The 23,534-nt window shown below is 46.5% G+C and overlaps 1 protein-coding gene across 2 annotated transcripts in view; it reads right to left on the bottom strand.

The window, feature by feature from the left end:
- The window catches only part of LOC142311030 (rap1 GTPase-GDP dissociation stimulator 1-like), a 331,284-nt gene that overhangs the window by 127,582 nt on the left and 180,168 nt on the right, over positions 1-23,534 (bottom strand). For both annotated transcript variants that reach the window (XM_075349022.1, XM_075349021.1), the window contains one exon: positions 12,555-12,680. In XM_075349022.1, the coding sequence (XP_075205137.1) occupies positions 12,555-12,680 (126 nt within the window). The remainder of the gene's footprint in view (positions 1-12,554; positions 12,681-23,534) is intronic.

Genomic DNA, 23,534 nt, shown 5'->3' with positions numbered 1-23,534 from the left:
ATAGTAGTCAGGCAGGGTCAAAACATTAATTGAGGAACAGGAACAGAATGGGACGGCCATGACTTAATCAGAAAACAAGCAGAGGTGAAATGCGGATCGGCCAACAAGGTACATAAACAGCAAGCAGGAAAAGTAGTCAGGTAACAAGCACACAAAATCATAAAACTGAACTGGGGGTAAAATTAACCAGAGGTTCATAGCTATGTCTGGCAGTGGTCTGCAGACAGGATAGGCATAAAAAAGGGTGTGGTGTCTTCACATTGGTTGTAGCTGAATGATGGTATTTCATCTGTGAGATACCCACCAGCTACATTCAGCCAGAGATTCTGCATCTGTCAAGGTAATGCAGCCCAGTGGGTGAGCATAACCTGCGTCCACCTGCGCCGCTGGCATCGACTCCTCTCCCATCATCAGCACTATGCATGAAAGGAACACGTTGTCACCTGGCGACTGGAGTACAAATTGCCGGAGCGGACTCCGTTGGTGACTTAACAGCCGTGTGCGGCAATGATGCAAACCTGGCTGCGGGCCATCCTCAGGGCAATGTGACACACGTGCCTTGTATGGCTCACGTGTTGAATCTGATTCTCCAGCAATTTTTAAAACACCATCACGGCCTACATGGCCTTGTGCAGCGTGCACGCTCGCTATGTGCTCACTTCCATCGTGCGCACACAGCAGCTCCACAACTTTCATCACTCCGGAAGTCTTAGGGTCTGGCACTTAAACGCCGGAAATGCGATGTTCCGACACGCAGGAATTGGAATCTGCACATGTTGCAGCGTGTGTGGCAGCACCGCAGAGCCCTGCTGAAATATGGTATGACATATAGCCTGGGATAACTTGATCAAGAGGTGGTGCAGATCACGCTGCTGGAGTGGTGTCAGATCAAGGACCTATGCACCCTGCTACACAGTTCACAAATGTCGACGAAGATGTTTAGCACTGGCAATGTCATTCTCAGCGTGACAATTCTGGTCATCTACATGATGGAGCACACTGTAATTATTATTCGGAGTCAGGTGTTGGGACAAGAGGAAGGGGAGGAAGTACAGGAGGAGTCATATGCGGAAGGGATAACAAGATCTACGAGGTCCAGATGGTCAGCGGCACCTATGCGGCAGTCATGGTGAGGGAGAGGGATTAACAAGGGCGCATAGTATCAGCAAAAAGTGTTGATGAAAGTGCAGGAGCCCATGAAGAAATGGAGGACGAACTGGCGATGGGCATGGAAGACTCAGCAGATGAGTGAGAGCTTGCTCACATTTCGGTTGTGCGAGGTTGTGGGTAGAGGGCAGAGGAAGGATGCACGATTCTCACCTCTCTGCCACCAACACACCAAGGACTTGGTCCTCCTGGATGCACAAGACACATGAGCGCCTTCTTGCTGCACTACCTACATAACCCTCGGATTGTATGAATTTGAAGTAATCCTGAATACTGGGTTGCCACACTGTTAGATCCCCGGTACAAGACAAAATTTGGCGAACTAATTCCTGCCATAGAAATAGACGCACGTATACAGGAGTATCTGCAGAATGTGGTACGCAATCTTAGATCTACTTTTCCACTAAACACCAGTGCTGCACAGAGTGAATCTCAACGCTTTGTCATGGATAGGAGGAAATGGTCTTTTACTTGTCCACATGGGAGGGACCGAGGGATGGCTGCTGTGCTGAGATGGCGTTGAGTACGGTGTCCCTGCACAGTTGCACTTTTGGTCATATCCCAAAATGAGTTGAAAAAGGACAGATGCTGTTGGAAAGGGGAACAGGTGTGTTGGAAAGGGGAAAAAAGTTTTGGTCTGTGGATTTGGTGGTTAAGCAACTGTAACATTTGCTGAAGAAACAACATCTGTTACAGTGGGACTGGCAGATTTGGATAAAGTGGTATATAATCTGTGACCGCTATATAACGAAAATTAATAAGAAAAGAAAGAGAAAGGTATATATCCCCATCAGCAGTCAGTGTCCACCGTGCTCCCAGTTGGAAAAGGAGAGGTTGGCAACTTGAAGGTTTGGTGGAGGATACAGAGCTGTGTGGCTATGAAACTAATAGTAGCCTGAACCGAGTTAGACGCCATTCGGATCTGGAGACTGTGAGCCCTGTTAGCGTCACAGGGTCCACATGCCCACCCAGCCCAGGAACTCCCTGTTAACAACACAGGGGCCATTGAGTATGCTGACCGTGTGCGTAGGGGCCACACCTGTGGACAGCAGGCGCATCAGCAGCAGCAGGCCTGTTAATGCCACTGGGCTGCACAAGCAGGACTGTTAGGACAGGAGCTGGTCTTAACCGTTCTGCGTTACCAACTGTGGTGGTGGCCTGCATCCACCACCCTATCCCTGCCTACCTCTGGCCTAAAGCCGCAATGGGTTCAACACATGGAGGTGTGCTCTTTCGGAGCATAATAGAAGACTGCGCACCTCCTTGTTGGCTCCAGCCCCTTTTATAACCTGGGTCCGCCCCAAACCAGGGTGAACCACAATGCACCTCCTGGAGACAAAAGTAGAGTGACACGTCATCAGTGGCATAACTAGCGTCCTATTTGGAAACGCAACTTCAATTATGACCTCATGGCTGCCATGACCCAAACACCTCACCAGTCATCGTCTGACCATCAATAATGCGGTGACAAGTCATAGGTGTGGGCCTCTGCAAGCCATTTGGGAGGACACCTGATGCCCTGTGGTCTATATGGGACCCCCACATCAGGGCCAGGGCCAAAGAGTTCATTACCGGACCTAGTCTCTGATGCAGGAAGTGCCTGAGCATGCTTAGTAGCATGAAATACAGTCTCTGAAAAAAGACTATCAGCTTTAGCATGGTGTCTAGGCACAAAACAGGACTTAGACCCGGCACGGAATGCAAGCACCTGTGCAAAGAGGCTTTTCACACTTAGTGTGGGAGCATGCGCTGTATCCCGAAAAGAAGACTTAGCGTCAGGAATAACACAGTCAGGCTGAGCATACTCACTAGGCAAAACACTGTAATTATGCTGCAGCTGGGGTACATCGGCACACGCATGCGCACTAGCTGACTCTCCACACTTAGACGTGGAGGGGAAATTTGTCTTGGAGATGCTGTCTATGAACAGAAGGAAAAGCTAAAGGAAGCCTGACTTTCTATCCCTCCGAATTATGAAATGCAGCAATGAATTCCATGAGTTTGCTATAACATTGGCGTATCAAAATGTGCATGAGGGTGTGATGTAGAGGTGCTAGAAATAGCTTGTCACCAGTGGGGCACTAATGGAATACAACCGCCAGTTCTATGATGCCACTAAATGGCAGTATTTTGTGCTATCATTATAGCTTATTAAAAACAGAGCAGGAGGTTGTCATGCAGAGGTGCTGCACATAGATTTGCAGTAGTGTGAATAGACAAAAGTACAATAGCCACGTTTAGGATACAACTAGGTACAGTGAGTGTTTGCTAGTATAATGGCTGAGTTTAAAAAAGTTAGAGTGTGCAATGCAGGCAGACATGCTGCAAATATGTTTACAATAGTGTGAATAGACAAAAGTACAATAGCCACGTTTAGGATACAACTAGGTACACTGAGTGTTTGCTAGTATAATGGCTGAGTTTAAAAAAGTTTGAGTGTGCAATGCAGGCAGACGTGCTGCAAATATGTTTACAATAGTGTGAATAGACAAAAGTACAATAGCCATGTTTAGGATACAACTAGGTACACTGAGTGTTTGCTAGTATAAAGGCTGAGTTTAAAAAAGTTGGAGTGTGCAATGCAGGCAGATGCGCTCTGCAAATGTCTTTGCACTAGTGGGACTATAGCAAAGTCCAATAGCCACGTTTAGGATGCCACTAGGTACACTGAGTGTTTGCTAGTAAAATGGCTTAGTTTAAAAAAGTTGGAGTGTGCAATGCAGGCAGACGTGCTCTGCAAATGTCTTTGCACTAGTGGGACTATAGCAAAGTCCAATAGCCACAGATAGGATGCCACTAGGTACACTGAGTGTTTGCTAGTATAATGGCTTAGTTAGAATGAGTTGGAGTGTGCAGAGGACAAGAGGGTACAGTGGCAGGATTGTGGGGTCTGGGTAGAGGAATGGAAGCCTGCCTTTCTATTCCCTCCTAATGGTGAAATGCAGGGAGGAAATCCCTGACCTTGGCTACACAGACGCTGTTGCTGTTTGCAGGACCTGTCACCTATGGCTCTCTGACCCTGCCGGTTTGAGCCCTTAAAAGGACTGCTATAAAGTGCTCTCCCTAAGCTGTCTAACGCTGTGTATGCAGCGCATACAGCTGTATCGGCTATAGGACTCAGGAGGACGGAGCTGCGACAGTGATGTCTGACACCAAAGACGCAGAAGGCAGATAATGGCGTGCTGGAAGAAAATGTCCGGTTTTATAATGCAGGGACATGTGACATGCAGATCCTATCACACATGCCGTTGCTTCTCTGGCTCAAAGTCCACTTAGCTGTGTGTGTGTCTGGGATTGGCTGACATGCTGGCCCGCCCCACAAGACGCGCGCGTTTAGGGACGGAAGACAAAAAAAAAAAAAAATGGCGATCGCCATTATACAAACAGCAGTCATCTGAAGGCGCTGTTCACGCACACTATACACTGAAATGTCATAATAGTGTGATTCACAGAGTGACTTACACTATTACAGCAGAAACCAAGCTATGATTTAGCTTGTTTTTTGCTGCTAGAACCGTTCTCGAACGTTTCTAGAACTATCGAGCTTTTGCAAAAAGCTCGAGTTCTAGTTCGATCTAGAACATGCCCCAAAATCACTCGAGCCTAGAACTGGAGAACCACGAACCACGAACCGCGCTCAACTCTAATTAGGAGCAAAGTAAAAAATTATGCCACATTAATATATGTTATAAAACGATTAACATAATTCACTAAAATGCATATCTGGATGTAATATTTGGGTATACGTTTTAGCTATGTGATCTATATATGTATAACTTAATTTCAGATCAGACAAAAACAGAAGTATAAAATATCAAATGTTTAGAAGGAGTAGAATAACATGAATAGTTTCTAGAGAAATACTGAAAAATAATACAAATTAAAAACCACATACCAAATAGGGATGTGATCTGAATTCCTACCTCTATGAAGAGCTCTGGAGGATTGCCATTGACAGTCCTTGCAGATCAAGTTTTCAAATATTTACCTGCGCTAGTGAAAGGTCTGTTTTGTCTTCAGGGAGAAGTTAACACTATATACCTTATCCATCGTCTCAAGGGAAAGTTTATAGATGTCATTTTAATACTATGGTTGGGTCTACAAACTCCAGTTCCTGGAGTTTGTGGAAAACCTAAATAGGAACAATTAAGGTTTCTACCACATGGGAATCCACTCTCCATCAGAAATCCATAGCCACCAACAGTCTTCTAATCTGTTGAAGCCATCTCCCATTACCCCCAACAAGGATAATCCCAAGGGGCAATACTTAAGATTTTTGACAAATTGATTCAAGACAGAAGACTCAATGACCAAAACCAAAGACCTTCAACAGCAATTTCTGGAAAAAGTATACCCATGCAACTTTTCAGAGATGAATATAGACATGTCCTTTGGGCAAATCAGAGAAAAATACTGACCCCAGAGGGATGAAAAACATTGCCATTAAGATTTTCTTGGTGGGGAGATTTAACCTTTGTCACAAGATACTTAGCAAAAACTTTCAGAATGTATGTGGTATGTTAGATGCTGATAAAGATCTGTTCTCGCCACAACATCGGGAATCCCATCCCAGGGAGAAAAAACCTTGATCCACAGACATTTTGTAGACTATACATGATCCAAAAATCATGACAGACAATCAAAAAGTATCATGCAGGTTCAAATGTGTAAACTGTAAAGAATGTAAGTATATTCAGAAGAGTAACATGTTTATTAGTGCCTCCATGGGCCAAACCTAGAAAAACAAGAAATTTTCAGTTGCAAAATTAGGATTTTTTTTAGGTTAGAAGCAGTGTTACCTCCTACAAAAAGAGGTGATTATGGAAAACTTCTTATAAAAGGAATGGCGTTGAATTCATATAATCCACTCCTAATACCCTGACAGCCGGAATGGTTTTCTTACTTTCAGCAGATAGATGAGGCAGTGATAAAACTCTTCTAGATCCATAAGCCTAAAGGCCCCGTTAGACGCAACGACATCGCTAACGATATGTCGTTGGGGGGTCACGGAATTCGTGATGCACATCCGGCCTCGACAGCGACGTCGTTGCGTGTGACACGTGCGAGCAACCGCTAACGATGCAAAATACTCACCAAATCGTTGATTGTTGACACGTCGTCCATTTCCAAAATGTCGTTCCTTGTTCTGGACGCAGGTTGTTCATGGTTCCTAAGGCCGCACACATCGCTACATGTGACACCCCAGGAACGACGAACAACACCGTACCTGTGTCCTCCGGCAATGAGGTGGGTGTGACTTTCATGCGGCTGCTCTCCGTCCCTCCGCTTCTATTGGACGCCTGCCATGTGACGTCGCTGTGACGCCGCCCAAACCGCCCCCATAGAAAAGAGGCTGTTCGCCGGCCACAGCGACGTCACTGGGAAGGTACGTGTGACGGTTCCTAGCGATATTGTGCGCCACGGGCAGCGATTTGCCCGTGACGCACAAACGATGGGGGCGGCTGCTTTCACGAGCGACATCGCTAGCAATGTCGCTGCGTGTAAAGCGCCCTTTAGGGTACGATCTCATTGTTCCATCCTCAATCATGATACTAAAGTATGGCCCCTTTTTTCAGATATGATTTTTTCCTCCTTGCCTTAAAAGATGCATAACCTTTCTATATTTTTCCAAAGAGAGTTGTAAAAAGGCTTTTTTTTTCTATAGGATGGGTTGTTGTTTTGAATCACACCATTCATTTTTATCATATAATCTACTGGACAATGGGAAAAACATAAAAAAAATTGCTGTTTTTTCATTTTTGTTTTTAAGACTCACTTTTCAAGAAAAAATGACTGTTCTACAGGTCAATATGGTCATGGTGATACAATATGTGTATAGTTTACTTTATTTTTTTTGTATAACTGATTAAAAAATAAAATTTTCAAATAAAAAAGTTTCAGTTGACATATTCTCAGAGACATAACCTTTTTATTTTTCAGTCAATAAACCTGCATTTTTTGCATCAAAGACTGTAGTTTAACTTTTACATCATTTTGGGGCCCAGCGATATGTACACAGCAATCAGAAAGACAAATGTAGGAGTTGGTTGTGGTGCCCCCCTCCTAATGAGTTTTATACTGTTTTATGTGTATTATGACAAGTGCGTTTTATATGGACTGTCCTGCCGTGGGAGTATGCAGTTCCCCGATGTAGCAGAGCTAAGATTGTGTAGCTTCCAGCACCACCTGGTGCTGAGGGCTGGTAAAGTCAATTGTAAGTGTATTGTGCTGTAATAACTATGTATATGGTAATGTGAAGTGGGACCTGTTATGTGCCATTAATGTGTTAACATGGTAATGTAAAGTATAAGGATGTTATGTAGATAGACTTTCATAGTAAATAGGTGTAGTAGTAAAGCTAAGTTCCCTGGGAAGAAAGGGAGCTGGGAAGAAAGGTGGAAGTAGTGATGGATGGCCAGAGTGTTGGCTAGAGAGATGGGTCTCTAGGGAGTCAATTCTGTAGTGGGGTTCCTGGAGTAAAGATGTGACCTTTTAACCTGGGTCCATTGGGGAACCTGGAGGTATCCTCCTGTGGCCCGAAGCCTAAGGCTCACCTTGGGATGGGTTTAGAAGAATCCAAGGAGTAAACAAACGTCCAAAGTGAGAGTACCTCGGGATTGGCCTAAGGAAGTCGAGTGACTAGAAGCCGTTACAGGCAGTGAGAGGACCACAGTTAGCCACAGAGAGCACAGGGGGAAGCAGAGGAATTGGCCCAACATCTGGAGAACTGTATCCCAGTCAGCGGGATAGGCCAGACAGAATACATTGGGAAACAGCTACAGCAGAACCATATGTGTGGCCATTAGGGATGGGCCAACCATATGCTATTAAAAAAAAGCACGTTATTAAAAAATCATTATGATCATACTTACAGGTCCCGCGACGCGTCCTGCAGACTCTGTCTCCCAGCGCTTCTGCTTCTACATCCGTCCAATCATTTCTGTTCCTCCCTGTAAGCACCTCTGGCTAAAAGGACCTGCCGTGACCGTGACGTCATACCCATGTGACCAGTCACGTGTGAATGTTGTATTACCTCATTGGCTGCCGACTGGTCACATGACTATGACGTCATCAAAGCGAGTGTCATCGCATCATGGCGCACAATCTCTCGACAGCAGCGGGTCACCTGCATGTATTTCCATGCAGCTGAGGCGCTCCTGTCCTGAGAGTGGGGTGATGCAATGCGAGATGCAAGTGCAATCATCCTCTCACTGTCAGCCTCTGCTTCATCGCTCTGTCAAAAGCAATGTAGCAGACCTGACATGGCTCTCTGTGCTTCTCATTATGTATAGACACTGTCTGTGCACAGTGATGAAGCAGAGTTGACATTGCGCTTTGCTTCTTACTGTGTATAGACTGTGTCTGTGCACAGTGATGAAGCAGAGTTGACATTGTGCTTTGCTTCTCACTGTGTATAGACACTGTCTGTGCACAGTGATGAAGCAGAGTTGACATTGTGCTTTGCTTCTCACTGTGTATAGACACTGTCTGTGCACAGTGGTGAAGCAGAGTTGACATTGCCGTCCCAGTGGATTACGTCAGACTAAAGGCGGCGTTACATGGTACGATATATCGTGTGATATGTCGTCGGGGTCACGGAATTCTCGACACACATCCGGCAACGGTAGAGATGTTGTACCGTGTGACACCTCCGAACGACTGTTAACAAGCAAAAATACTCACCTTATCGTTGCTCATTGACACATCGTTCATTTCCATAATGTCGTTCCTCCTTTTGCACGCCGGTTGTTTGTCATTTCCATGGCAGCACAAATCGCTTCGTGTGACACTCCGGGAATGACGAACAACAACTTACCTGCGTCCCGCCGGCAATGAATGAAGGAGGTGGGCGGGATGTTACGTCCCGCTCATCTCCGCCCCTCTTTTTTTTATAATAATGATGGAGTATCTACATTTTTTTTTGTTTTATTTCTAATTAAAATTTTTTCTGTGTTGTGTTTTTTTTACTGTTTCCTAGAAATTCATGGTGGCCATGTCTAATTTGCCGTGACATAATGAATTTAGGGCTGAGTATCACCTGAGAATACAAAGCTGGTATTAACCCCTTTATTACCCAAAAAAATTAATGGGCTTCCCTGTTTTTTGATTGCTAGCTAAGGTAAATCAGACAGATGGGGGTGGCAGTCCTAGCCATCTGCTTTATCTGTGCTGAGAAGCAAAAATACCGTGGAGCGCTATGTCATTTTTTTAATGACTTATTTATTTTTACAGTACTGTGATGTCAGGGAATCAAAATACAGGGAAGTCCATTTTTTTTTTAGTTATTTTAAATAAATAATTAAAAAAAATATGCGTGGGCTCCCACTGCATTTTCTATTGCTAGCTAAGGGTAATCAAAGCAGCTACTGGCTGCTAACCCCCACTGCTTGGTGTTACCTTCACTGGCAATGGAAAATCCAGGGAAGCCTTTTTTTTTTTTTGCCATAAAACTAAAAGGAAAATGACGTGGGGTTCGCCATATTTTTGTATGCTAGCCAGGTACAGCAGGCAGGTATGGGCTGCCCCCAACCCCCAGCTGCCTATTTGTACCAAGCTGGGAACCAAAAATATAGGGAAGCCTTTTTTTTAATTATTTCATAAATGTCATGAAATAATTAAAAAAACAAAGAAAAAACAACTTGGACTTCGCCAATATTTGTGTCCAGCCAGGTACAACTAGGCAGCTGGGGATTGGAATCCGCAGCACAGGTTGGCCAAACTTTCTGCCTACCCCCCCTGCTGTGAATTGCAGTCCGCAGCTGCCCCCGAAAATGGCGCTTTCATAGAAGTGCCATCTTCTGGCGCTGTATCCAACTCTTCCAGCTTTCTTTTCCTAGTCAGTATTAAGCCAGAGATTCTTAATGTCAGGCAAGTTTAACCCGGCCATTAAGAATCTCCAATAAAGGGTTAAAAAAAAGACACCACACAGAGAATAAATACTTTATTAAAAATAAATACACAGACACACTCAGTGACTCCATGTTTATTACTCCCTTTCTCCCCTTCACAATCCTGGTCTTCTGTCTTCTTTCTCCTTCAACCCATGCAGCTCTGCTATATCAGACAGCACGGGATGGGAGGAAGAACGATGCTGCTTCCCATGCATCCTAATCACTCAATGAGTGAGCTGAAGCTGCGGGTTGCTAAGCGGGGACATTACCGCTGCCATCGTTGCCATAGTAACCTGATCACCTGATTCCCGACTCCGCTATTCATCACCGGCTGTGGCAGCCAATCCCTGTATGTGGGCTGTCTCTGTAAAGAGCGCTGACATGCAGGGACAGGGAGCCAACCATGTGCCCGAGCATCTCGCAGGTACACGGCACTCGCCGAGTATACCGAGTACTGAGATGCTTGGGTGAGCATCGCGTACAGGCGAGATGCACTGACAGGACCTAGCATGACGTCATAGCCCTGTGACCATTCTGTAGCCAATGAAATAATACAACATTCACACGTGATTGGTCACATGCTATGACATCAAGGAAGGTCCTTTGGTTACCGGGCGGCACAGCGATGATCGGACTTGGAAACACAAGCGGCGGGAGACAGAGTCTGCAGGATGCGTCTTGGGACCTATAAGTATAATGTTTATTATTAACTGCATTCTTTATTTTACAGCTTCCCCCACCCCATCCCATAACTGTAAATTCCAAGTTTGGTGTTCGGACGCAAGTTCGCGTTATATGAGAAACCAAACGCGAACTTTACAAAACATTCGGGTGAGTCTCCCGAACACTAAACATTGGGGGGGTTCGCCCATCACTAGTGATATATGTCTGTCATGAAGGTGGAAGAATTAATAAACTATTTACAGTTATTACTACTAGATCCATGATGGTGACTGGATGCGGGGTGGTGGATGCTACCCTGAAGAGTAGAATAAGTGTCACACACCTCGCCCAAAGCGGTCTACAAGCACTGGCTCTCTCTGGTGAAGGAGTGCAGAGCTCTTACAGCCCAGCGACCTTTATGAATATTACAAAACAAAATCATGTTTATCTTTTCTATGGGGAGTCTGGCTGTGTCTGACAGCCAGCTCCGCACTTCTACAGCTGCACAATCTCCAGCAAGCTGTCATTGCAGAGTTAAATGTGGACTGCCTAGACCTTTACAAACGATATGTAGAAGAGAAGTCGTTAAAGATTCAACCATTGACCATTGGCAGATACGAGATATCTAGTGCCACAGGTGTTTCTTGTGTGTACATAGGGAGATACCTGTCAATCACCTGGAACAGTGTGGGGAGATGGCCGAGTTCATGCTGGACAAGTCTCTCTATGGTCTTCTGTTAAATATTTAAACTATGTTTTCTCTGAAACATACCTTCCTGCAATCATGTAGTCAGGCTCTGATTTATGCTGCCCATGGTTCGGGTAGGATGAATGAGCTGACAGGTTTCCTTTTCTTCATTCAGTAAAAAGATGAATTGAAATGAAAAGTTACGGCTGCTTTCTGAGGGAACATAAAAATTCACTGCTGACGTGATATAACTATTTAAGTTATACCCTAAAGTAAAACTGTATGCAGTAAACTCTTAAGCGCCCCCTTGTGGTGCCCGTAGACAGCCAGAATATGGTTTTAAAATTATGTAAGGGACATTAATTTCTATATGTGTTAAACCAATGCTGTGATTGCCAAAAATTGTAATTTATGCTATTGAAAAATAAATTAGCATCTAATTTTGCAGGTAACAATGAGCTAAAGATAAAAGGTGGTTGTTCACTTTAACAATAGAAGTGTTGGAATATAGTTATATATAATTGTTTTTTATATGTACTGTATTTCTACGTTTTCTTTTAATAAAAAAAAGTGCATTCCTCTAAGTGGATTTTTCGCTTTCTTAATTAGTGGTTTTGCTAGATAACCAGTTTAGTGCAATAGGGCGCAGCATGCTATTTCTTTCAATTTAATTTTCCTACAGTCACCATTCGATGGCCAAATTAATTTAAAATATCAAACTGTTTACAAAATCTTTTCTTTTCCCATAAGCAAGTGACTTATCAAATATGCATGAATGTTTTACACGTTAGCAAATATATACTGGTTGTGAACACTTTTACCTTCATAGTCAAGTTGATGGCAAAGGATTGATACATTCAGTTTAAGCCAGGAACACATTGCAATTGCTTTGTCCCATCTGGCAGTGAAAACATAATGGTGTGCACTAACAGATGCCAGTTACTGCCAATCCTCTGTGAAATCCTGCTCTCTTCACAAACATGGAGCTTGCACATAGCCATCTCGCTGACCTGTTCTGTTTAGATACACATGGCTTCCCACTAGACCCTCTCCATCCAGCTGAAACGCTCCACTCATTACACAGGCGGTAAGCTTCCGAGCTGGAGAGGTGGTAACACTATACACGCTATGATACATATACACACCGTTCTCTGCCAGCATCTGGAGGACCTCAATGATCATTTCCACTCTTTCATGGTTTTCTGCCCTCTTCAGCTGCTTTACCAGCTGCTCCACAACCATGGTTTTACTTAAAGCTTCCTTAGCACTTTCTGAAACACAAAAACAGAGGCAAAAATTAACTCCTTAATTTCCCAAATTTCAAGCCACAAGTGTTCAATGTTATTTTATCTTTCATTTCCAACTATTTTAACGCCATACTTTAGTAGCTGGATACACACGTATACTATGATGCAGTCGGGTGAGTGGTAAATATAGTTCATACGTGTTCATTCCACTTTTGACACCTTCCTGCAAAGAGGCACGTGTAGAGATGGATCAACGTTTTTGGAAGCCAATGGGCACAAGGTCACGCGAGGACTCTCTGTACTTTTTGGTAAAGAGGAATAATTTAGCAGAATGTGGCCATAGGTAAAATGTGGCAACATAGCCTCAACAACTATCATCATTAGGCTGGACTCACACGAGCGTATGGCATCCGATGCGAGAGCATCGGATGCGATATGCTAATGTCCCCCGGCTCAGGCTCTGCTGCGAGCGTGAGCCGGGTGTCATGCGACTGTAACCCGATCTTGCGATCGGGTCACAGCTGTGAAGCTGAGTGCAGGCGCTGCGGAGGAGAGGAAGGGGTTAATCCCCCCATCTCCTCCACTGTCAGCCTGTGCGCAGATCGCACTGCACTGGGATAACATCCGAGTGCAGTCCAATGTATCTCTCGCATCCATTCACTTGAATGGGTGCGAGAGATACGGCTCTCGCAGACAATCGCAGCATGCTGCCGCTTTTCTCGCATCCAGAATCTGGATGCGAGAAAAGCTGACCAACAGCTCAACCTCATTGCCTAACATTGGTCAGAGTGCAATGCGAGAATTTCTCGCATTGCACTTTCTCGCATTGCACTCGTCCGATTTTCACGCTCGTGTGAGCGTACCCTTAAGCAATTTCTAGTATACAAATAATGCCCAAATAATATGTAAACACACACACACACATATATATATATATATATATATATATATGTATATATATATATATATATATATATATATAAAAATATTATATATATATATAAAATATGTATTATACGATTTGATAATACTGCTATAATCTGTATTAGAGGAGGTGCGTAATGTCCACATAACTGTCCTCCAGTTTTAGTTTCCAAGCCAGTCATCAAGGTGGTTGTTAGACTTTGCTGTTAATCATCTGCAAAATGGCTGTTTTCCCCTTTTGTCATCCATTTACCTCTATTTTTCACTCATTTGCACTTAATCATGAGAACAGTTTTATTTGCTAGCTCATATATTTGTCCAAAATGAAATGTCCCTTTCACAAGAAAAAATAGATGACTTTTTACATGCAAAAATTAAAATAATTTCATCAGTAATTTAATGGGAATCTGTCGGCAGAGTTTTGCTATGTTATAAGCTGACAGCAGTGTGATGTAGGGACAGAGACCCTGGTTCCGTTGATGTATCACTTAGTTTACTGGGTGCAGCAGTTATGATAGAATCACAGTTTTCTCTGCTGCAGATCTAGCAGAGCTCAGATGTTGAGTTGTGTATAACGCCACCCAAACCACAGCTTTTTAGGTACATTTCATAATGACAGAACACGGCTAATCGGTGATGGGGACATGGTTGGACCAGGAGACCACTTGTCTTGTAGTGATAATCTCCTGCTGATAAAACAGCAGAACACAGCACAGTAAGTGACACAACAGGGTCTCTTTTCCTACAATATGTTGTGTTCAAATTACGTAGTATAAATTCTCTTTAATGGGAACATTGTCATGTGAAAAAAAAGCTATTAACTTGCAGATATGGGGTTAATCTGCAGGGTAATAGCATTCTGAATCTGCCCAATGTCCATACCGAGAGCCCCACATCTGGGAAGAAATTAACTTCCTTCATTCAGTGTATAGTGAGCGGTGGCTGTAACCGTACCCCTGGCACTGACTGACAGCTGTTCTGCATTAGAGCCTGCTGTCAGTCAGTGCTGAGGGAGTGGTTACAGCCGCCGCTCACTACACACTGAGTGGTGACTGAGCCTACATCTACGCTGGCATCAGCCTGATGACTGAAAGCTGAAGGTTGTGAGGAGGAATAAAGGTCATTACCTCCCGGCAGTGGGGCTCTGGGTGCGGGCACAGGGCAGGTTCAAAATACTATTAACCTGCAGATCAACTCTATTTATGCAGGTTAATAATTCGCAGTATCTAGTTTGCTGTCAAGCTTACTGTTTGCTTAAACAAAGAATCGGTCATTTTAATCAATGTAACACTTTACATCTCACGATAGAAATGCTGTAAAAAAAGAAAGAAAACGTAAGCCCCAGGAAATAAGAGGCAGCGCTTTTTAATTAGCAAGAACAACGCTGTAAAATGTTTTTATACGGAAATTAGAAGCTAAAGCTTTTTTATCAAAGACCTTTGTAATATTCTGCCTTTTTGCATGAATGCTGTTGCTGTAGGGTTGGAAAGTTGATTAGTAAGTACATTGCTCTGTACAAGTACATAATAACCTTATCAAAACTATATTACTATATGTAATTATGCCAGAAAGTTCTAGTAATGCACGTTCCCCGCGTACAGCTCATACACCGCAGTCTGCCGCCATTGTGGAGATTAAGAAACAAAGAAGGTCTCCTAAGGACAGAATAATGTATGCTCTGTAAGTGGGGCATTGAGGCAAAGGAGCTGAGACCTTACTCAGAATATTCTGGGCTTTCTTTCATTTTTGTTGTACACTGGAGCTCCTGGTCACCGTTCTGCCTTACAGTCACCTCTGTAACCTACGCGGGTAAGGATAGACTGGGAAAGAAGATAATTTAATAGCTTAGATAAAAGGGGTCATTCAGGCTTTTTGATTGATGATTTATACTTAGGTCATAGACTAGGTCATTAACGAATTAATGGTGGGGACATGTCTGGATTCCCGGCAATCATCGAAATAAAGGGATTATACATTCTCTGGGGCAGCAAGGCCATATCATTTTTCATCCATACAGCGACATACGTATAAGTGTGCCTTTTATTGCAGCTCAGCCGCTCACATGAATGGGATAAGCTGCCGCACCAGGCACAGGGGTCATTGGGGTTGGCCCTCAGTGATAATACAGTAAAAGAACTGAAAAGTCTAAATGAACTCTGCCATTAGTTAAGACATATACTATGGCGACCAAAAGTTTTGCTTTTTTTTTAAGGTGTGATTTTTTTTTGAAATTTGGCTTTGTCTTTGCCTTGTTGTATTTTAAACACACACACACACGCACACACACACACACTATAGGCAAAATTAGACTACTCATGACAAAATAGGCAAAACATTTGGTCCAGCAAATGTGGAAACTATCTCATAAAGGGATAAAACATTTTCAAACACAATTTTCATCCTTAGAGCTGACAACCAATGGCTTTTGGTTTACTAAAATCACCAGGAAAATGGCATCTGAACAACCAGACAGAAGTAATCAAACTTTAAAACAAAAAAAGCTAAACTTTCGGTTGTCACTGCAATTCTCTACTACCTCCACACATCATCTCTCATCTTCACAAGACCTCCATCTTTGCTCTTCTCTGATCTGCTTTTCTCTCTATCTTTGTCTCCCATTTATGGTATATACTTATGTTTTATGCTATGCTTTTGGATATTACATGGAATCTGTCAGCGTGATTAACTCTGCTAAGCCGTCTATATAGACATGTACATCATTCAAAGCTAAATAAAATGATACCTTTATATTTGTGATCTTGTTCCAGAGAAATCCACATTTTTCTTATCTGTAAATGAGCTGTACCAGACTTTGGGTAAGACACTGATCTGCATTTTAACAAAAGAGGAACTTACCAGTGTGAGGCATGTAACTAACACAGATCAGTAGAACTGAATTTTGTCTTCTTACAAACACAAAAGCTGCAGCTCTCACAGCTCTGCTATATTGGCTGCCTGTGAGATGGAAGTTGAGAGGAACCTGCAGTTGTGTCAGTTATAGTGATGACCAAGCACTAAAATGCTTGAGTGATTGGTACTCGATTTGAGCAGGTCGGATGCTTGGATAAACTTAATTTGAGTAACGAGTATAATGGAAGTCAAAGGGGAACTCAAGCAATTTTCCTAAAGACCCCACCAAGAGGGTAGAGTAGGCCCTAAAATCACTGAAATGGATGGAAATAACACTCAAACGGAATGGGAACAGTATGAGGAAGACGCCTGGATGCATTTCTGAGTCAGCATGTGGTGTGTGAGACATGGTCAGACACATTCTGTTTAATTTATGGAGAGACTTTGAACCTCACAAAGCCTCACAATGCAAGAAATGCGAAAAGTTAGAAGGAAAAGAGACTGATAAATTTATTAAAAAACATAAAAGAGTGCCTCATACACATTGTGTTAACATTGTTAGGTAGTGGGACTCCTAGACTCCTAAAGCCTATGCACTAAGTACAAGTGCTGCCAAAAATTAGAAAGAAGTATTCCAATACAACTTAGAAGACATATAAGGGAATGCCTCAGAAAATATTTGTTCCTCTTTTTAAGAGTGGGGCTCCTACACTAGTAAAGACTATGCACTACATGCAAGAACTGCCAAAATTTAGAAGGAGGTACTCCAATGCACTTTGGAATACCCGTATTGGAAGGCCTCAGAATTTTTTTTCCCCATAGCGAAGCAGTGGGACTCGAAAACTTTAAAAAGCATACACACAATATGCAAAGGCTGAAAAACATTTATAGCTATGGGGTATACAGTGGAACCTCGCTTAACGCGTAACCCAGTTAGCGAGTATTTTGCCTAACGAGCAGAGCTTGCTGTAAATTTGTAACTTGGTTTACGAAAAAGCTTTGCTGTACGAGCAAAATCCTCACTGCAGACACTTCCGGTTCCGTACATCCACCGCGCTCTGACCCGCACTTGCAGTCCACACAAACGCACACAAGCATGCACAAAACACACACAGACAAACACGCATGCACACACATACAGTATTATGCCCATCTTACTTTTCCGTTCTATCGCTGGCCTCATGGTTCTTGTAGTTCGCCGGTACATCGCGACGAGGGAGGAATCATTGCTGCGAACTACAAGAACCATGAGGCCGGCGATGGAACGGAAGGTAAGGTGAGCATATTATGTGTACCTTCCATTCCATCGTCGGCCTCCTGGGTGCTGTAGATCGCGGGTATAGGATGTGTATCGGCATTCGGCAAGCATCGCAACGAGGCAGGAACTTACCCTGTTAGCCGCTACTCAAAGGCAGCGTGCTGGCTAATCAGCCCTCTGGCAGTGGAAGTTCCTCCATCGTCATGATGGTTACCCGATACACATCCCGTACCAGTGAACAGCAAGTCCCAGGAGACCGGCGATGGAACGGAGGTAAGGTGAGAATAATATGTGTGTGTGCGTGTTTGTGTGTGTTTATGTGTGTTTGTGCGTGTTTGTGCGTGTTTGTAGATGTGTGGAATGGCACAATAGGGGACCAAGATGGGACATTTAAGAAGTTGTGGAACAAATTGTCTGCATTGCAATGATTTCCTATGGGAAATCTTGCTTTGCTGAACGAGTAACGTTCCCAGAGCGGATTGTTCTCGTTAACCAAGGTTCCACTGTACATTTATATATGTAAGCCAATTTTAAAGGTAGGCCTCTAGAATTATGAAGGAGGACATCATACACACCCTTGAAAAATTAAGAGCAAGGGTCGCGTGATCACCCTGGTAACATGGTGAAAGAGAAGAGGGACACGAAAAAGAAAAAAAATCATTAACTATATACTCTTGTTTGGGTGAGAAGCAGTGTATGGAAATACCCCAGAAAAACAAACAAACATTTTCATTGCTTTTATGTTCTGCTGCTGTCATCTTGTGCAATTGAGAAGTCTGGGCCAATCCAGGCCTTGCTCATGTCGCGGGCAGGGAGGACGCCGTCGCTGCTGCGCTCTCACTAACGCTCAGGTCCGGCGCTGCTGCTGCTCGGTGGCTCGAGCGGTGGGCCGGATCCGCGGACTCAAGCGGCACTCCTTGCCTGTGAAGGAAAGGGGTGGTTGGTTTGGAAGATTAAGGGGCACTTTGCACACTGCGACATCGCAGGTGCGATGTCGGTGGGGTCAAATTGAAAGTGACGCACATCCGGCATCGCATGCGACATCGCAGTGTGTAAAGCCTGGATGATACGATTAACGACCCCAAAAGCGTCGTAATCGTATCATCGGTACAGCGTCGGCGTAATTCATAATTACGCCGACGCGATGGTCCGATGTTGTTCCTCGCTCCTGCGGCAGCACACATCGATGTGTGTGAAGCCGCAGGAGCGAGGAACATCTCCTACCGGCGTCACTGCGGCTTCCGTAGGATATGCGGAAGGAAGGAGGTGGGCAGGATGTTTACATCCTGCTCATCTCCGCCCCTCCGCTCCGATTGGCCGCCTGCCGTGTGACGTAGCAGTGACGCCGCACGACCCGCCCCCATAACAAGGAGGCGGGTCGCCGGCCACAGGGACGTCGCACGGCAGGTGAGTGTGTGTGTGAAGCTGGCGTAGCGATAACTTTCGCTACGCCAGCTATCACCACATATCGCTGCTGCGACGGGGGCGGGGACTATCGCACTCGGCATCGCAGCATCGGCCTGCGATGTCGTAGTGTGCAAAGTGCCCCTTAGTCCGTGACGCCACCCACGGGTCGTGGTGAAGATGGGCACCACTGCTGCTGGTGACGGGGATCCCGGGAGCGATGGTAGGGAGCAGCTGGGATGTTGTTTTCCCCCTCCTTGGGTAGGGATCGGTGGTCCCGGGGCCCGATGATGTGACGGGGAGGCAGGGTTGGTGAGGTGCAGGGTTGCAGGGACAGCGCGGCGCGGTGCCGGATGGCACAGGTGTACTCACTCAGTAAGAAATGTACAAAGTCCTCGGTAAACCAAACGGCTGGATGGACGGGTCCCGCAGCCGGCTGCTGTGTCTCTCCCCAGACAGGTGATGGCGGCTGTCTTTCCCTGCACCTTGATGTTCTCGTTTGACTACTATGGATCCCCGATGGTAGTCCGCTCCCCGGTGTATGAGTACCGGAGGAGCCCGTTTGCCCGCAGGCGCTGACCCTTGGGTCTCTAGCCTTAGGCGGTAGCTGTATACCCTCACGGTGTGGGCGATTGCCTTCAATCGGGTTTTTTGCTGTTAGGAAACCCCTGGGGTTCCGGTCACATTCGGATTTGACTATTGTCGGCGGCTCCAAGCCTGGTCGGGGTCCGATGGCCCTGCCTGTGTGTGCTGGCTTCACTTTGCTCCCCGGTTGGTACCGGTGGGCCAACGCCCGACCCCGGTCCTACGGTTCCGCGTTGCTTCACCACTCCTGCAGACGGCCACCACCGTCTGCCAACCTTGCTGTCAGTGCCTGGGCCACAAACCCAGACACCTAAGTGCTTGCTCCTCTCACTTCAAACTCCAAACTCTATCTGTCACTTTTCCCGCCTCCAGGCCTGTGAACTCCTTGGTGGGTGGGACCAACCGTTTGGCTCCGTCCCACCTGGTGTGGACATCAGACACTGGAGGGAGGCAACAAGGGTTTTGTGTTTGGCTGGTGTCCCTGTCTAATGGGGGTGGGGGTGTTTGTGTGTTATCTGTGACGACCTGGCTAGTCCAGGGCGCCACATTCCCCCTTGGTGAAATGCAGACCTTCCGCGGGCTGCCCGTCCATCACTGGTTTTATTTATTTATTTATTTTTTAAAAGCTGTAAAAATATAAATTAACATGTAAACATTTTAAACATAAGCATTTTTGTTACGTCACTTAAACTTTGCACATATAAAACAAAAACATTTTTAATAATAACAGACGGACGGACGGATGTCTTCCGCTCTCCCACCCAAGCGACCTAGCCCTGATGCTGCCCCTAAGAAGTGGACAGCACCCCTTGACCCCAGTCCAGGTTCAGGCTGCCCGAGCGGGTCGGCTCCCTTTGGGGAGTGGGCACCTTCCAGGGGAGCAAAGTCGGGGATGGCTGGGCAAGTTGTCGTTCGCGGACAGCACCTGCAGGTGGATCTTCGTAGGCGGGAGTGATATCATCTGCTGTCGGGTTCAGGAGCAGCGGGCTGGCCAGCGGGGTGGCGCCGACCGATACGGGCAGTTGGGAACGCAGCAGGCTGAGCGACGGCAGACCGGGCCCCTCGGCCGCAGCGACCGGTCCCTCCGGGACACAGGTTGCGTGGGTCACTCACCCGCTCCTCCGATTCTGCTTTCGCCTCGCGTGCCTGCACGGTCATCACCACTTCCACCATTCCAGCCTCCCATTCTTGAACCAGGAACTGGAGCCGGGTTTGCAGCCTGCAGCTTAACTGGGCTACCCGAGCCTCCACCCACGCCGCTGTTCTGGGCATGGGCCTGCTGGACAGGACGGACATCATACTTGCTCAGCCTCCAGGAACGGGATATCTTGCAGAGTCCTGGCGTCCCCGCTTCCTATAGCCTCAGCTACATTAGGCAGACACACACCCGCCCCCCCTTGGTTCTCTTCAGCACTTCCGTTTGTTGGGGGCGGGGCATCGCTTTCGCGCCTTCCCTGCTCGGAGAAGACGCTCGAGTGGGAGATTTTCGCGCTAAGATGGCGGCACTTCAAAATTTTCGGCCGGACACCGCCGGTGGAGATCACAAGGCGCACTTCTACTGGTAAGTAGATGGGTTCAATCCTGTTCGTGAAGCCAAGTTGTTGCGGGCGGGGAGGACGCCATCGCTGCTGCGCTCTCGCTAACGCTCGGGTCCGGCGCTGCTGCGGCTGCTGCTGCTGCTCGGTGGCTCGAGCGGTGGGCCGGATCCGAGGACTCAAGCAGCGCTCCTCGCCCGTGAGTGAAAGGGGTGGTTGGTTTGGGGGATTTAGTCCGTGACGCCACCCACGGGTCGTGGTGAAGATGGGCACCACCGCTGCTGGTGACGGGGATCCCGGGAGCGATGGTAGGGAGCAGCTGGGATGTTGTTTTCCCCCTCCGTGGGTAGGGTCGGTGGTCCCGGGGCCCGATGATGTGACGGGGAGGCAGGGTTGGTGAGGTGCAGGGTTGCATGGACAGTGCGGCGCGGTGCCGGATGGCACGGGTGTACTCACTCAGTAAGAAATGTACAAAGTCCTCGGTAAACCAAACGGCTGGATGGACGGGTCCCGCAGCCGGCTGCTGTGTCTCTCCCCGGACAGGTCATGGCGGCTGTCTTTCCCTGCACCTTGATGTTCTCGTTTGACTACTATGGATCCCCAATGGTAGTCCGCTCCCCGGTGTATGGGTACCGGAGGAGCCCGTATGCCCGCAGGCCCGCAGGTTTCTAGCCTTTGTCGGTTGTATACCCTCACGGTGTGGGCGGTTGCCTTCAATCGGGACTTTTGCTGTTAGGAAACCATTGGGGTTCCGGTCACATTCGGATTTGCCTATTGTCGGCGGCTCCAAGCCTGGTCGGGGTCCGATGGCCCTGCCTGTGTGTGCTGGCTTCACTTCGCTCCCCGGTCGGTACCGGCGGGCCAATGCCTAACCCCGGTCCTACGGTTCCACGTTGCTTCACCACTCTTGCAGACGGCCACCACCGTCTGCCAACCTTGCTGTCAGTGCGTGGGCCACAAACCCAGACACCCAAGTGCTTGCTCCTCTCACTTCAAACTCCAAACTCTGTCACTTTTCCTGCCTCCAGGCCTGTGAACTCCTCGGTGGGTGGGGCCAACCGCTTTGCTCCGCCCCACCTTGTGTGTACATCAGACACTGGAGGGAGGCAACAAGGGTTTTGTGTTTGGCTGGTGTCCCTGTCTAATGGGGGTGGGGGTGTTTGTGTGTTATCTGTGATGACCTGGCTAGTCCAGGGCGCCACATTAATTTTGATAAGAGTCAGCTTTTCAGCATTTTCAGTTGACAGGCAGATGCACCAATGAGTTACTATACCCCCGGCAGCAGTAAATTCCAGCTCAGACAAAATGCTAGCAGCAGGGCAGGCCAGCACCTCCAAGGTGTAGAGGTACAGTTCATACCTTGTGTCCAACTTGGATACCAAATAGTGACATGACACAGAGGAATCATGCAGGACGCTGATTTGGCTGGCTAGTTACTCCACTATCTTCCAAAAAATGTCCCTCCTTGTCAGAGTGCCCCATTCATCAGGGTATGGGTTCTGGGAGTGTTTAATGAAACTGTCCCATTGATAGTGTTCCCTTGCCCCTGTTGGACCTGATGTGTGTCTCCCTCATCTCTCCTCCTTGGTTGCTCAATGAACTAAAGGGTGCTTTACATGCTGCGAAATCGCTACCGATATATCGTCGGGGTCACGTTGTTAGTGACGCACATCCGGCGCCAGTAGCAACATCGCAGTGTGTGACACCAAGGACCGATGATCAACGATTGCAAAATCATTCAAAAATGGTGATCGTTGACACGTCGCTCCTTTCCTTAATATCATTGCTGCTGCAGGTACGATGTTGTGACACCGCAGGAACGACAAACATCTCCTTACCTGGGTCCACCGGCAATGCGGAAGGAGGTGGGCAGGATGTTACGTCCCGCTCATCTCCGCCCCTCCGCTTCTATTGGACGGCTGGTTAGTGACGTCGCGGTGACGTCGCTGTGACACCAAACGCACCTTCCCCTTGAAGGAGGGATTGTTCGGCGGTCACAGCGACGTCGCTGACAAGGTATGTGTGTGTGATGCTGCGGTAGCGATAATGTTCGCTACGGCAGCGATCACCAAATGTCGCATGAACGACGGGGGCGGGTGCTATCGCGCTCGACATCGCTAGCAATCGCTAGCGATGTCGCAGCGTGTAAAGCACCCTTAAGACCTCTGCTAACCACCAGCATTGTTAGATGGGAATTTTTGTACTAATTGTTCAACTAAGGCCTTCTGGTATTAAACCATTTTACTAGGTCTCTCCATTGCAGGAAGGAGAGATGTAAAGTTCTTCTTACAGCATGGGATGAGAAGAGTAAACAACCTCTCA

Source organism: Anomaloglossus baeobatrachus, chromosome 5 (assembly GCF_048569485.1).
Source record: "Anomaloglossus baeobatrachus isolate aAnoBae1 chromosome 5, aAnoBae1.hap1, whole genome shotgun sequence".
Lineage (NCBI taxonomy): Eukaryota > Metazoa > Chordata > Amphibia > Anura > Aromobatidae > Anomaloglossus > Anomaloglossus baeobatrachus.
This window is presented reverse-complemented; position numbering and strand designations above follow the sequence as displayed.